The 15,139-nt window shown below is 43.9% G+C and overlaps 1 protein-coding gene across 1 annotated transcript in view; it reads left to right on the top strand.

Moving 5' to 3' along the window:
- LOC142246720 (uncharacterized) overlaps positions 1–15,139 on the top strand; it is an 84,377-nt gene that overhangs the window by 12,296 nt on the left and 56,942 nt on the right. Inside the window, exon 4 of the mRNA XM_075319775.1 lies at positions 4,680–6,353. Coding sequence (XP_075175890.1) covers positions 4,680–6,353 — 1,674 coding nt within the window. The remainder of the gene's footprint in view (positions 1–4,679; positions 6,354–15,139) is intronic.

The raw sequence follows: 15,139 nt of genomic DNA, 5'->3' as shown, positions 1-15,139 counted from the left end.
TGTCCCGGGGTCCGTTGGGTTGTTGGTGTTGGGGTGCCGTTGGGGAAAGGAAAAGGGTTTTTCAGTATACTCACTCAGTCCAGGAATAACAATACCGACAGCTTGTAAACTAGATTTCTGAGCACCACTGCCGCTTGTAGGGAGCACGCTTGGGTTCGTGCCCTTGGTGTTGCTGTTAGCCTGTGGCCCTTTCCTTGGCACCTTTGTCTCTATTTGGAATCTGAAGTATGGAACTCTTCGGATCCCGCTCGCCCGTATGGCTAACGGAGTGAGCTTGCTCTCAGGGTTCACGCGTAGGATTTCTTTGGACTGTATTGGGAAAGTCCTATCTCATCGGTGCGCTAGTACCCCAATTTTGGAGCGGGTTGGGGATGAATATTGAAGTCTTCACCCCCGTCGGGTAAATTACCGGAACTGCTGCAGCCTGCTCGTGCCCCCGATGACCCGCTCCACCGCAGCACCCTCATTCCCCGCAGCCACATTCAGACCATAAGACGCACCCCCACTTTCCCCCAAAATTTGGGGGAAAAAGTGCATCTTATGGTCCGAAAAATACGGTATATGCTAATTAAAATGTACATATAGCCGCGGCTCAGTGCTATTTCCCTCACATGCAGTTATATTGTTTGATGGGTCGCATATACCTATGCGCATTATATACTGAATGTAATAAGGTAAATGCTGTTTTTCAATGCTATTGATTCTATTAATAGACCGTTTTTCACAGGATCGTTAATATCGCTAATATGATCTTTTGCTTGTGTTATATGTGATGCCATGTCTGTGGTATACCTGCATGTGATGTGGTCAATGTGTCAAATTTTGGGTTACTATGGAGCCTTTATATGAGCACAGCCAGCTGGCCTTCACTTATATGCTAACAATATCGGACATATAGCCGCAGCTCAGTGCTATCTCCCTCACATGCGGTTATATTGTTTGACGGGTCGCATATACCTATGCGCATTCTATTTCCTTTGTACGCTGCACCTTAATTGGCTCTGTGGGTGGTGTATACACTTGGTTATCCACGATACACAGACCCAGCTTTTAGGGGATGCGGCTATAAGGTTTAATTATTTTTGTAGTTTCACGAGCGCAATCTTCAATTGTTATATACATATTAAATTCTGTCTATAAATGGATACTGATAATTGACCTTATTAATAGTATATGTAATAGCTTATATAATACAAATATTGTATAATTACAGCGTATTATAACAATTGGCGGATTATTTATTATAATTATACATATTATCAGCTTCAGCCCTTTGGTTTATGTCCCTCCTGGTGGCTCCCTGTTTTCCCCCTTTTTGGATGTTTTATATATTTTTTACATTAAAATCGCATTTGATTAAACATCTATAGTGGAATCGCATTCACATTGTCCCTTGGATGGGATTCCAATCGGGCATTTATTGATTTAGTTTATGCACACACGATAATATAAACCTAATTGTAAAGGACAAATATGTTGATTAACTATCCCTTTAAAAACTACCTGTTAGATCACTGCAGCATATACATGAACCTTAACCCTTTTACTGCTAGAAGAAATTTTAATATGCTCCAACTCAGGGTAAACGACGAGCAGACACAGAAAGGGATCTGCGATCAACACCACACAGTGACCTTCTGATCCCAGATTCCCCCTGAGATCACATCAGGCTGTGACACACTCGTGACAGTCACAGCCAGGAGTAGATAAGAGAAAGCGGAAAATTCCCTGGGTTTATCCAGCCTTATGTGTGCTGCAATGCCATTGCTTCCTAAGGCCTTGTGCGCACTAGGCGTTTTTGCTGCAATTTTAGCGGCGTTTTTTACCGCGTTTTTCTGCTGAAAACGCAGTGACATTGCTTCACCAGCAATGTCTATGGGTTTTCAGAAGTGCTGTCCGCACACAGCGTTTTTTTTGTCGCTGCGTTTTTGTGGTGACCACAAAAATGCAGCATGTCAATTATTTCTGCGTTTTTCACTGCGTTTTTCACCCATTGAGTTCAATGAAATGTTCAACAACGCAATGAAAAACGCATATAGCTGTGTTTCTATGACTAAAAACGCAGCTATAAACGCAAGGGGTGGGCAGTATAGTGACGTGTACAGGAAGAGGATTCCTTCTGTTGGTAAACACAGAAGCATGAATCCCCCCGGTACCGTCACCGCTGCTTCCACAACCCGACCGGTGCCATGTCAGCTCCGTGCGGCACCATGTCTGGGCGGGAGGTGGAGGCAGTGGTGAAACAAAAGTGAACAGTAGAAAAAAAAAATGTCATATATACTCACCTGTCTGCAGGGTCCCGGTGCCATGCCCGCTCCTGTCCCGGTCCCGCCGCTCTGGCTGTGTGCAGTCTCCCCGGGGCACGTACGAAGCTTGCAGGACCTGGCGGTGGATCACCTGATGCAGTCACCTGACGCATCAGCTGATCGTAATTCTCGCGGTGTCGCCGGCTTTTTCGCGCCCGGCCGGCTATCAGCTGATCCTGCCATCAGGGGACTTCATCAGCTGATTACCGGCAGCTGCTGCAGCGATGGGACAGGATCAGACTCTCATCCGATCGCTCCAGGAGCTGCCGGTAATCAGCACAGACGTGAGTATTTATTTATTTATTTATTTATTTATTTATTTTTTTGCACTGATGCTTCAGCTGATTGTATAATCGGCTTTTATACAATCAGCTGATGTGTGGTGTGCTTCAGCCCCTAGAACCTGACACATCATCTGATCGCTTTGCCTTCCAGCAAACCGATCAGATGATATTGGATCTGAATTGGACGGCGCGGGACCCTGACCCATGATTACTGTGGAGGGGGGTTCTTTATTTCAATAAAGATGGAGTCACTAATTGTGTTTTATTTCTAATAAAAATATTTTTCTGTGTTGTTTTTTTTTATCTTTACTAGAAATTCATGGTGGCCATGTCTAATATTGGCGTGACACCATGAATTTCGGGCTTAGGGCCAGCTGATAATATACAGCTAGCCCTAAGTCCATTATTACCCAGTGAGCCACCCGGCATCAGGGCAGCTGGAAGAGTTGGATACAGCGCCAGAAGATGGCGCTTCTATGAAAGCGCCATTTTCTGGGGTGGCTGTGGACTGCAATTCGCAGTAGGGGTGCCCAGAAAGCATGGGCACTCTGCACTGTGGATTCCAATCCCCAGCTGCCTAGTTGTACCTGGCTGGACTCAAAAATTGGGCGAAGCCTATGTCATTTTTTTTTTTAATTATTTCTTGAAATTCATGAAATAAAAAAAAAAAAGGGCTTCCCTATATTTTTGATTCCCAGCCGGGTACAAATAGGCAGGTGGGGATTGGGGGCAGCCTGTACCTGCCTGCTGTACCTGGCTAGCATACAAAAATATAGCGAAGCTCATGTCATTTTTTTTTTTTTTTCTTTTTGGGCAAAATAACTCCTGCATACAGTCCTGGATGGAGGATGCTGAGCCTTGTAGTTCTGCAGCTGCTGTCTGCTCTCCTGCATACACTAGTTCTGCAGCTGTCTGCTCTCCTGCATACAATGAACATTTTGAAGAAGGAAATGACATCAGACCTTTTTATTTTTTTTTTTCTTCCATCAACAATCTTTAATGGCATTGTGCACTGATTAAAAACGCAGTGAGCAAAAACACAGCAATAAACGCACCAAATCGCTGTAAAAACGCATGCGTTTTTGTCGCGTTTTTTAGCCGCGGGTGCGTTTTTTGAGACAAAAACGCACATAAAAACGCAGCGTGAAAAAAACGCCTAGTGCGCACATACCCTTATACACAGACATATGGCTCCTCCACCCTGCACTGTGCAATTTGAGGTAGTCACCGAGGCGGTGCAAGGAGCTGTAACAGTCACTGCTCAGAGAGAGACGTCTGATACAACCCTCTACTGTCCCTGAAGGCTGAAAGAGACCGGCTGCAGGGAGAATATAACTGATGATATAACAAGTTTGAGGCTCATTAACTTTCATTTTGATGTATACTGATGGTTTTTCTGTTCTCTTATGCATTACATGTTGTAGAACATTCTCTATTTACACGAAGGGATACGTTGCCAACAACAATTTTACGCCGGTATAAAATATTCGATCAATGACAAATGTTTTATTGTTTGACATGTGATGTTTGCACTGAGCAGTGATCAGTAATCCACATTATTAGGCCCCTTTCACATTGCGTTTTACCTTCCGCTCACAGGTCCCGTCGGAGCATCCGTCCGAACCGCCCCTCCCTCACTCTGCAAAACGTGTTCCGGACGCATGCGCCCGACAGGGCCATTCCCTGTTATGAATGGAGTGGAGTACGTTCGGGTGTCCGTCTGCTGAAACGTATATATGCAAAAAATGGCACAAAACAGAGCACACGCTAACGCAGTGCGCTCCATAACAGAGAATGGCCCCGTCGGGCGCATGCGTCCAGAACATGCTTTGCAGAGTGGGGGAGGGGCGGTTCGGACGGATGCACCGACGGGACCTGTGAGCGGAAGGTAAAACGCAATGTGAAAGGGGCCTTACAATTGATTTCCTAGGCAATCATCACATTTTCTTAATGACAATTTAGACAGTTATTAATAGAATGCAATACAATTTCTATGACTTTTTTTACTTTAAATTTGTAATTTTCATATTTAGATTACTATAATTTAGTTTATTTTGTTTAAAAATCAAATCCGTTTTCTTCTTGGCAGGTGACTGTACCAGTATCTCCGAAGGACATCTGATACCTTCATATTTTAAAGCAGATGATTGTAGCATCACACAAGATACATATGAAGAGCATGGAAACATCTCAAATATACTCTCAGCCAATCATCGGAAAGAACTACCATCTGATCCTGTTAAAGAACTATCTCCTATTCCATCAAAGACTGTTAAGCAAAACAATAGTGTTAGAAGTGTGAAAGATCAAAGAGCGCACACAAGGTTGAAGACCATTTCATGCTCAGAATGTGAGAAATGTTTTACAGATAAAACGAAATTTGCTATTCATTGGAGAATTCACACAGGAGTGAAGCCATTTTCATGCTCAGAATGTGGGAAATGTTTTAATTTCAAATCTCAAATTGTTACACATGAGAGAATTCACACAGGGGAGAATCCATTTTCATGCTCAGAATGTGGGAAATGTTTTATGAAGAAATTTAGTCTTATTAGACATGAGAGAATTCACACAGGGGAGAAGCCATTTTCTTGCTCAGAATGTGGGAAATGTTTTAGTCACAAATCTGATCTTCTTACACATGAGAGAATCCACACAGGGGAGAAGCCATTTTCATGTTCAGAATGTGGGAAATGTTTTCATCATAAATCTCGTCTTCTCACACATGAGAAAATTCACACAGGGTATAAGCCATTTTCTTGCTCAGAATGTGGGAAATGTTTTAGTCGCAAATCTCATCTTCTTACACATGAGAGAATTCACACAGGGGAGAAGCCATTTTCATGTTTAGAATGTGGGAAATGTTTTAGTCTCAAATTGTCTCTTGTTATACATGAGAGAATTCACACAGGGGAGAAGCCATTTTCTTGCTCAGAATGTGGGAAATGTTTTAGTCGCAAATCTCATCTTCTTACACATGAGAGAATTCACACAGGGGAGAAGCCATTTTCATGTTCAGAATGTGGGAAATGTTATAGTCTCAAATTGTCTCTTGTTATACATGAGAGAATTCACACAGAGGAGAAGCCATTTTCTTGCTCAGAATGTGAGAAATCTTTTACAGATAGATCTTCTCTTCGTATACATGAGAGGCTTCACACAGGGGAGAAGCCATTTTCTTGCTCAGAGTGTGGGAAATCTTTTACAGATAGATGTTCTCTTCGTACACATGAGAGGCTTCACACAGGGGAGAAGCCATTTTCTTGCTCAGTGTGTGGGAAATATTTTACAGATAGATCTGCTTTTCGTACACATGAGAGACTTCACACAGGAGTGAAGCCATTTTCTTGCTCAGAATGTGGGAAATGTTTTAGTCGCAAATCTGATCTTCTTACACATGAGAGAATTCACACAGGGGAGAAGCCATTTTCTTGCTCAGAGTGTGGGAAATATTTTACAGCTAGATCTTATCTTCGTACCCATGAGAGGCTTCACACAGGAGAGAAGCCATTTTCTTGCTCAGAATGTGGGAAATGTTTTACAGATAGACCAGCTCTTCGTAAACACGAGAGAATTCACACAGGGGAGAAGCCATTTTCATGTTCAGAATGTGGGAAATGTTTTACAGATAGATCTAATCTTTTCACACATGAGAAAATTCACACAGGGGAGAAGCCATTTTCATGTTCAGAATGTGGAAATTGTTTTCTTAGGAAATTACAACTTGTTAGACATCAAAGAACTCACACTGGGAAGAAGTCATGTTAACCTATTGGTGACAACCTAATTTTTTGGTTATATGTTTATACCAATAAAACAAATTACTATACTGCATAATAAGAAGTTGATACGTAACATTTACTTTCTGTCTACTATGTCAGCCTAAGGGTGCTTTTACACTGAGTTCCTCTCCTCGTTCAGTGAACCTGTCGAGGCCTTCATCCGAACCCCTCCCCTCAAAAAAAAATGGGATTTGGACATATGCGCTGATGGGGCCATTGACTATAATGATGCAGATTAAGTCTGTTGTGCACCATTTCCGGGGGTATATGCTTACTTGAGGTTGACACCCAGACGCAGTCTACTACAGCTGGGTGTGCGCCTCCAATAGGCGTATACGCCCGAAAATGGTGCGTGACAGTGCACACTGGGATTCCGTCAGTGCATACATCAGAATCCTGTTTTGTGGGTGGTTCGGACGGAAGCTCCAATAGGACCAATGTATGGGGAGAGGAACGCAGTGTGAAAGCACCCTTATCCGTCAGATATCCTTTTATTTTGCCAAAAGGGATAAATATTTAGCAGCAAGTTTTAGCTTTGATTATTTTAGACCAATTTACACAACTTATTTTTTAGGGGCATACTTGTTTTCAAGTGACTTTCAGGGGCCTATGTATTGGACAGTTCCTTGAAGGAATATTACTTTTAAAATAGCACCCCATGGAGTTCTGGATCTAGTCCTGGCTGAGGTGGAAGCATAGAGGGGAAGCTCCCAAAACCCCCCAGAGAAACTGACTGATACAAGCCTCCCTGATCAAGTGGCCGAGCCGAGAACAACACAGCGGGCAACCGGAAGGTGGCAGCTATGGAACGGTACCTGTTAAGGAGTGCCGGCGGCAGAGAGGGATCCGGGAGAAGTTGCGACACTGACGGGCCGCAAGGAGAGGAAGGAACCAGCATGGTGCTAGCGAGTCTGACAGGAGGAGCCAGAGTTTCAGGCGCGAGACGCGGTAATACAGAGCTGGAGAGATGAGGGAGACGTGAGTGGGGTGACGGAGGAAGACTGAGCTGGAGAGAGATGGATGCAGGGGAACGAAGAGGGAGGATCGCAATGGGAAGATAAGGGTGATATGGAGGGAGAAGAGAGAGAGGAGGAAGATGGCGGCATGGCAGGGGTGCATGGAGGAACAGGAGTGCTGGATGAAAACACAGACAAGCAGTACATGGCGAACAGCTCTGACTAGATCCACCAAAAGCTGAATGCAAGCTATAAAACCCCTAACAAAGGGAATAAAAAGCATCCTGGTACCCTGCTTTCCCAAATTTGCAAGCTACTGGGAGAGGGAGGCAAAGGATCAGTGCAGACAAGGAGATCCACCAAAGCAGCACCATTTGCAGGACAAAACAAGTACACACAAGAGTTTAATGTGGACTATAAAAAAACTAGCTGAAGAAGTGGCATCTCATCTGTCTAAAGAGATTAAGGTAGCCATTGAGGCAGCTACAGTTAGGTCCAGAAATATTTGGACAGTGACACAATTTTCGCGAGTTGGGCTCTGCATGCCACCACATTGGATTTGAAATGAAACCTCTACAACAGAATTCAAGTGCAGATTGTAACGTTTAATTTGAAGGTTTGAACAAAAATATCTGATAGAAATTGTAGGAATTGTCACATTTCTTTACAAACACTCCACATTTTAGGAGGTCAAAAGTAATTGGACAAATAAACCAAACCCAAACAAAATATTTTTATTTTCAATATTTTGTTGCGAATCCTTTGGAGGCAATCACTGCCTTAAGTCTGGCACCCATGGACATCACCAAACGCTGGGTTTCCTCCTTCTTAATGCTTTGCCAGGCCTTTACAGCCGCAGCCTTCAGGTCTTGCTCGTTTGTGGGTCTTTCCGTCTTAAGTCTGGATTTGAGCAAGTGAAATGCATGCTCAATTGGGTTAAGATCTGGTGATTGACTTGGCCATTGCAGAATGTTCCACTTTTTTGCACTCATGAACTCCTGGGTAGCTTTGGCTGTATGCTTGGGGTCATTGTCCATCTGTACTATGAAGCGCCGTCCGATCAACTTTGCGGCATTTGGCTGAATCTGGGCTGAAAGTATATCCCGGTACACTTCAGAATTCATCCGGCTACTCTTGTCTGCTGTTATGTCATCAATAAACACAAGTGACCCAGTGCCATTGAAAGCCATGCATGCCCATGCCATCACGTTGCCTCCACCATGTTTTACAGAGGATGTGGTGTGCCTTGGATCATGTGCCGTTCCCTTTCTTCTCCAAACTTTTTTCTTCCCATCATTCTGGTACAGGTTGATCTTTGTCTCATCTGTCCATAGAATACTTTTCCAGAACTGAGCTGGCTTCATGAGGTGTTTTTCAGCAAATTTAACTCTGGCCTGTCTATTTTTGGAATTGATGAATGGTTTGCATCTAGATGTGAACCCTTTGTATTTACTTTCATGGAGTCTTCTCTTTACTGTTGACTTAGAGACAGATACACCTACTTCACTGAGAGTGTTCTGGACTTCAGTTGATGTTGTGAATGGGTTCTTCTTCACCAAAGAAAGTATGCGGCGATCATCCACCACTGTTGTCATCCGTGGACGCCCAGGCCTTTTTGAGTTCCCAAGCTCACCAGTCAATTCCTTTTTTCTCAGAATGTACCCAACTGTTGATTTTGCTACTCCAAGCATGTCTGCTATCTCTCTGATGGATTTTTTCTTTTTTTTCAGCCTCAGGATGTTCTGCTTCACCTCAATTGAGAATTACTTAGACCGCATGTTGTCTGGTCACAGCAACAGCTTCCAAATGCAAAACCACACACCTGTAATCAACCCCAGACCTTTTAACTACTTCATTGATTACAGGTTAACGAGGGAGACGCCTTCAGAGTTAATTGCAGCCCTTAGAGTCCCTTGTCCAATTACTTTTGGTCCCTTGAAAAAGAGGAGGCTATGCATTACAGAGCTATGATTCCTAAACCCTTTCTCCGATTTGGATGTGAAAACTCTCATATTGCAGCTGGGAGTGTGCACTTTCAGCCCATATTATATATATAATTGTATTTCTGAACATGTTTTTGTAAACAGCTAAAATAACAAAACTTGTGTCACTGTCCAAATATTTCTGGACCTAACTGTATACAAACATCACTAGCTGCTATGCAAAAGCAGCTAAATGATCATGTAACTAGACTGTCAGAAACAGAACACAATATCTGAATCATGAGTGGAAAGAGCCCACAGAGTGGGACCACTGAGACAACAGGAGGCGAATATAGGAGAGGGTCAAAACTCACATAAGAAAACCCCACCAAGAGTCAGGCAGGTGATAATCAAGTACCTCGACTACAAACACAAAGAGGAAATACTGAAGGACTTTAGAGACCGAAAACGCCCACTGCAATATCAAGGCAACAAACTGTTAATCTTTGGAGATTATTCGGCTGAAGTCTCCAAAAGGAATTCAGTAAAATATGCTCATTCCTGTATAACAAAAAAGTAAAATGCCAGCTGCTATACCCTGCTACATTGAAAGGTAGAAACCCCAATGGTTGGTTTGCATATTACAAAGATTATAAGGAAGCAGAAAAGCTTTTCATGTCAGAGCACGACAAGAACCGGACGGATGGATAAGAGAGAGGACCTAAGGGAGAAGGGAATAGCAGAAGAGGTTCTCCTACGGGCATGGGAAGAGACACAGGACAATCCAGGGGGCAAACACAAGCAGAGGTCAGAGATGAAAGGAGACTAAAGGGTGCTTTACACTCTGCGACATCGCTAGCGATCTCGTTAGCGATGGGTTCACGCCAGATCGCAGATGCGATCTGCCTAGATCGCACATAGGTCGTTTTTATAGCACCGGTCACATGTGCGATCTTGGTAGATCGCATCTGCGATCTGGCGTGTCACAAAGCTAACGAGATCCCTAGCGATGTCGCAGCGTGTAAAGCACCCTTAAGTCTAGGACAGCAGCACAGCCCTCGTATGGGACACAGGGACCAGATCTTTGAGAAGATTCAAGATATCTGAACTGGATTTTACTTGTTTTTCGATCAAGGAAAGGTGTTGATGACAACTTGTTAAGAGGAGAGGAGAGAGACGTTGCGAAGAAGGAGGTGGGAGGGTCCTCCAAATTCCAAGCCCCCCCCCTTTTTTTTTTTTTTTAACTTTACTTCTAGGCTCAGGGACGCCTTTCAGATCCAAACGAAGTAGAACTGATCTGAACGGTCTGATGGCTCCCCAGAACCAGAGTTAAATCGGATTTGAAATTATTAATGAGGTTTCAGCATATTGTACTAATTTCTACATAAGGTTCAAGGCCTTTCTATGTTGATGTTGATATGGGGATAGAATATGTATGTTATGGGGGGTGACTAGGGAGCATAATATTTTGGCCAGGAAAAGGGCAAGTCACTAACATGGCGAAAAGCTCAGAAAATTTCTCAAAAGGGAAAGCTTGTTTCATAGTTATTTGTTTTCTGTTATATTTACAAGGTGGGAAAAGGGAATGTCAATTTTGTGGTGCAGATTGTAAACTTAAGCGGGCTTTACACGCTACGATATCGTTAATGAATTATCGTCAGGGTCACGTTGTTTGTGACGCACATCTGGCGTCATTAACTATATCGCAGTGTGTGACATTTATGTGCGTCCTAAATCGATCGCAAAAGTGGCAAAAATCGTTTGCCGTGGAGAGGTCGTCCTAAAACAAAAAATCATTTTCTTCTAATTAGCGATGTTGTTCATCGTTCCTGCGGCAGCACATTTCGCTGTGTGTGATACCGCAGGAGCGAGGAACATCTCCTTACCTGCCTCCACCGGCTATGCGGAAGGAAGGAGGTGGGTGGGATGTTACGTCCCGCTCATCTCAGCCCCTCCGCTTCTATTGGATCGCTGCCGTGAGACGTCGCTGTGACGCCGCACGACCCGCCCCCTTAGAAAAGAGTCAGATTGCCGGCCATAGCGACGTCGCAGGACATGTAAGTGCGTGTGACGGGGGTAAGCGAGGTTGTGTGCGACGGGCAACGATTTCCCCGTGTCGCACAACCGACGGGGGCGGGTATGATCGCTTGCGATCTCTCTAGCGAGATCGCAGCGTGTAAAGCCCACTATAGTGTCGGTCGTCTCGTCTCCCTCGATGTTGGGGTCCAAAGGGGGGGAAACAGTAAGGACAGAATACATAGGTAACCATGGTACAAATAACGTGGAATGTTAAAGGTCTGAGATCACTCAACAAACGAGCAATGATATTAAGACACTTGAAAAGACTAAAAACAGATATTGCTTTATTACAGGAAACCTACTTGGGGAGGGAGGATTTTTTTCGCTTGAAGAAATACTGGGTGGGCATAGTCTTTGGGGCAGCGGCACAAGGTAGGAAGGCAGGTACCATGATTTTAATAAATAAACAGCTCAGCCATGAAGTAGTGGCACATGAAGAAGACGATCAGGGAAGATGGTAGCACTTAACAATCACTAGTCCAGCTGGCACACTCAGTATATACAATGTTTACGGCTCAAATTCACAACAGACCACATTCCATGACGGCATTAAGGCCACCATATTAACAGATGGGGAGTCCAAGATTATAGTAGGAGGAGATTTCAACACAGTCCCAGACTCAGCTGAAGACAGAAGGAGAAGGTGGGGTGAGCAGGTGGCGTGGACAGGAGTCCAGACAATAGGGATGTAACACTGGAAGACTTAGGACAGAAAGACATTTGGAGACTAACTCATCCGCATGATAGAGAGTATACACACTTCTCCCACCCACATGATAGTTGATCACACATTGACCAGATTTGGATATCTCTAGACCTTGTGAATGGAGTACAAAATTGAATGATAGAGAATATGATTATTTCTGATCATAGTCTGGTGAGGTTGGGCATTAGAGAGAAATTCAAGAGAGGAACAGATATTATATGGCGATTTCCATCGTTCCTCCTTAGACAAGATAATTTCCATAAGAGTGGTGGGGAGAATTCACAGAGGATAACAAGGAACATAGAGAGACCCCAATGTTGTACTGGGAAACGGCAAAAGCGATATTGAGGGGTCATTTGGTGGTGTATGTGGTTATGATCAAACGGAAGACCAATGAGAACTATAACTCCCATAGTGAAGCAGTGCGGATAGCATATACAAAGTATTTGGCAGACAGGTCCACCATGGCAAAAGATAGATGGTTGGAGGCAAAAAGGGGTTTTTATGAATGGGCCAAGAAAAAGGAACAATTATTTTGGTCGCACAAGGAAGCTGACCTACATAGATTCGGTAACAGGGCGAGGAGGATGTTGGAAAATCTGGCAAGGGTAGCAGAAAAGTGACGGGGATCTCTAAACTGAAAACATAGTGGGGAGATGTGACCACAGATCCCAAGGACATTAATAAATTGTTGGGAGACTATTATAGAACGTTATACGGGCCAGGTAATAATGACATGACTGATGTGACAGAATGGTTAAGACAAGCCCAAATGCCCAGCTTAACGGAGGAAGATTGGGGAGCCTTAAACGCAGACATTACAGTGGAGGAGGTGGTAAGAACAATCAGGGAGCTTAGCACTAATAAGGCATCGGGACCCGATGGCTTCAACAGCGAATTTTATAAGGCACTGAAGGATCTGATCTCACCGGATCTAACCTCAGTCTTCAATGCAATCCTGGGAGGAGCAGAAATCCCCAAACATGCCAACATAGCGTACATCAAATTACTTTCTAAGGGGACCAAAGACCTCGACGATCCATCTAGTTACAGACCTATATCGCTCATTAATCAAAATTTTAAAATAATGCCCAAAATCATGGCTAATAGACTGGCCATGATTTTACCCAAGATAATAACAGATCAACAGGTAGGGTTTATCAAAGGGAGAAATGCTGTTCCCAACATCCGGAAGACAATTCTAGTGGTAGAGGTGGTCAGATTGGGGCGCACTGAGGGAGGGGCAAGACCTGCACTAGTTACACTCGACGCCGAAAAGGCGTTCGATAACGTAAATTGGAGTTGGCTGGACAAGGTGATGGAGGCCACAGGGATTGTGGGTAAAAGGAGACTTAATATCAGAAGTCTATACACCAACTCGGGAGCTATGATATATACCCCGGGCTTTCTCTCGGACGTGTTTCCTTTGATGAAGGGGACAAGACAGGGTTGTCCATTATCTCCCTTGCTATTCAATCTAATCTGGCAATCAAACCACTATCAAGAATACTACAGGGACATAATAGTTTTAAAGGGATTAAGATAGGGGGATCAGAAATAAAGACAGCGCTTTTTGCTGATGACATTATACTGTATATGGGGAACCCTAGCGCAGATTTGCCACAGACTCTTGCCTTAATTGAAAAATTTGGATCATTTTCAGGCTTCAAGTTAAACAAAAAGAAATGTGAGATCCTGTTCTTAAAGGGGTATCATGGGGAAACAGGGAGAAACTCAAGTGATGGTTGTCTATGTGGGATACCTATTACACAAACATCATTCAAATACTTGGGAGTACATATAGGAAGAACTGTGGAAACAATATACAAATTGAACTATGGTTTGCTAATCAGAAAATTATAGCTCAATTAAAGGGATGCCTTTACCATTATTGTGATGGTGCCATCTGATAACCATGATGAGTTTTCCTAGGCTGCTGTACCCCTTTCAGACAATCCCGTTGCTGCTAAAACTAAATGATGTTAATACACTCAACTCAGCCTATGCGGATTTTGTGTGGAGGGGAAGGAAACCCAGAATAAAACTGCGTACGCTGATGAAGTCAGTGGAGGAGGTGGGACTTAGTTTCCCAGACGTTCGGGGGTACAACCTTGTGTGTATCATGAGACACATGATTGATTGGCTGAGAGGAACGAGTAGACACTCAGACCATGGTATGAAAAAAAAGTATGCATCACCATGGGATCTGACGTCCATTCTTCATTCCCCAATGTCTAGGGTTGAAGGGCATATAATTAAGTCAATTATATTCCGGGATACCATGCTAACATGGAAATTGGTAAGAAGGAAACTGGGGCTTTCATGGAAAGTGTCTAAGTATCTAAATCCCTTGGGCATTCCCAAACTTCCCTCTGGGACGAGACAAGTTATTAGATGGAAAGAAAAGGGCATCAAGAGAATGAAAGATGTTATGAATTTGGAAGATAGACGGTGGATGACAGGATGGGAAGTGCTCGATAGATTTGACCTCAACAACTCACATATTATCCAGTATGAACAATTAAAGTATGGAGTAATGAGAGATCTTGGCGAGATTGGAAGAGAACTGAACAAGAGGCCCATCGATGATTTTCTGGAATGTGATGTAGCAAATGTAAATGTCTCTCAAATTTACCGAACATTTAGGGGTGTGTTTATATCTTGGGAGGATAGTCGTACCCTAACAGCGTGGGGGAAACAATTGAAAGGATGAGAAGTGGTAGGCGATATATAGAAAGGATGGGTACAAGTGCAGAAACACGTTACCAATGAGAGATGGAGAGACACTCAATTTAGGATCATACACAGGGCCATTGTAGGTTTTAATATACCAGCGCTGAAGCTGGTACTGACGTGTGGGCGGGGTGATGGGCGGGGACGTGCGCATAATTAACAGCCGGCCGTGATCACCCCTGGCAACTACAGCCTGGAGTGATCATGCTCGGCTGTATTCACTGCCCCCCGCGCATCATCATCAGCGCGGGGAGCAGTGAATCAATGTACTCACCGTTCCTCTGCAGCATCGCAATGTCCTCCAGTCTGCCAGCCGCGCTGTGTGGACTGGAGACTAGCGGTGCTCACAGCGATGACGTCATCGATGTGCG

Source organism: Anomaloglossus baeobatrachus, chromosome 7 (genome assembly GCF_048569485.1).
Source record: "Anomaloglossus baeobatrachus isolate aAnoBae1 chromosome 7, aAnoBae1.hap1, whole genome shotgun sequence".
In the NCBI taxonomy this organism is placed as follows: Eukaryota; Metazoa; Chordata; class Amphibia; order Anura; family Aromobatidae; genus Anomaloglossus; species Anomaloglossus baeobatrachus.
Note: the sequence above shows the minus strand (reverse complement) of the source record. Positions and strands in the feature narration are given on the sequence as shown.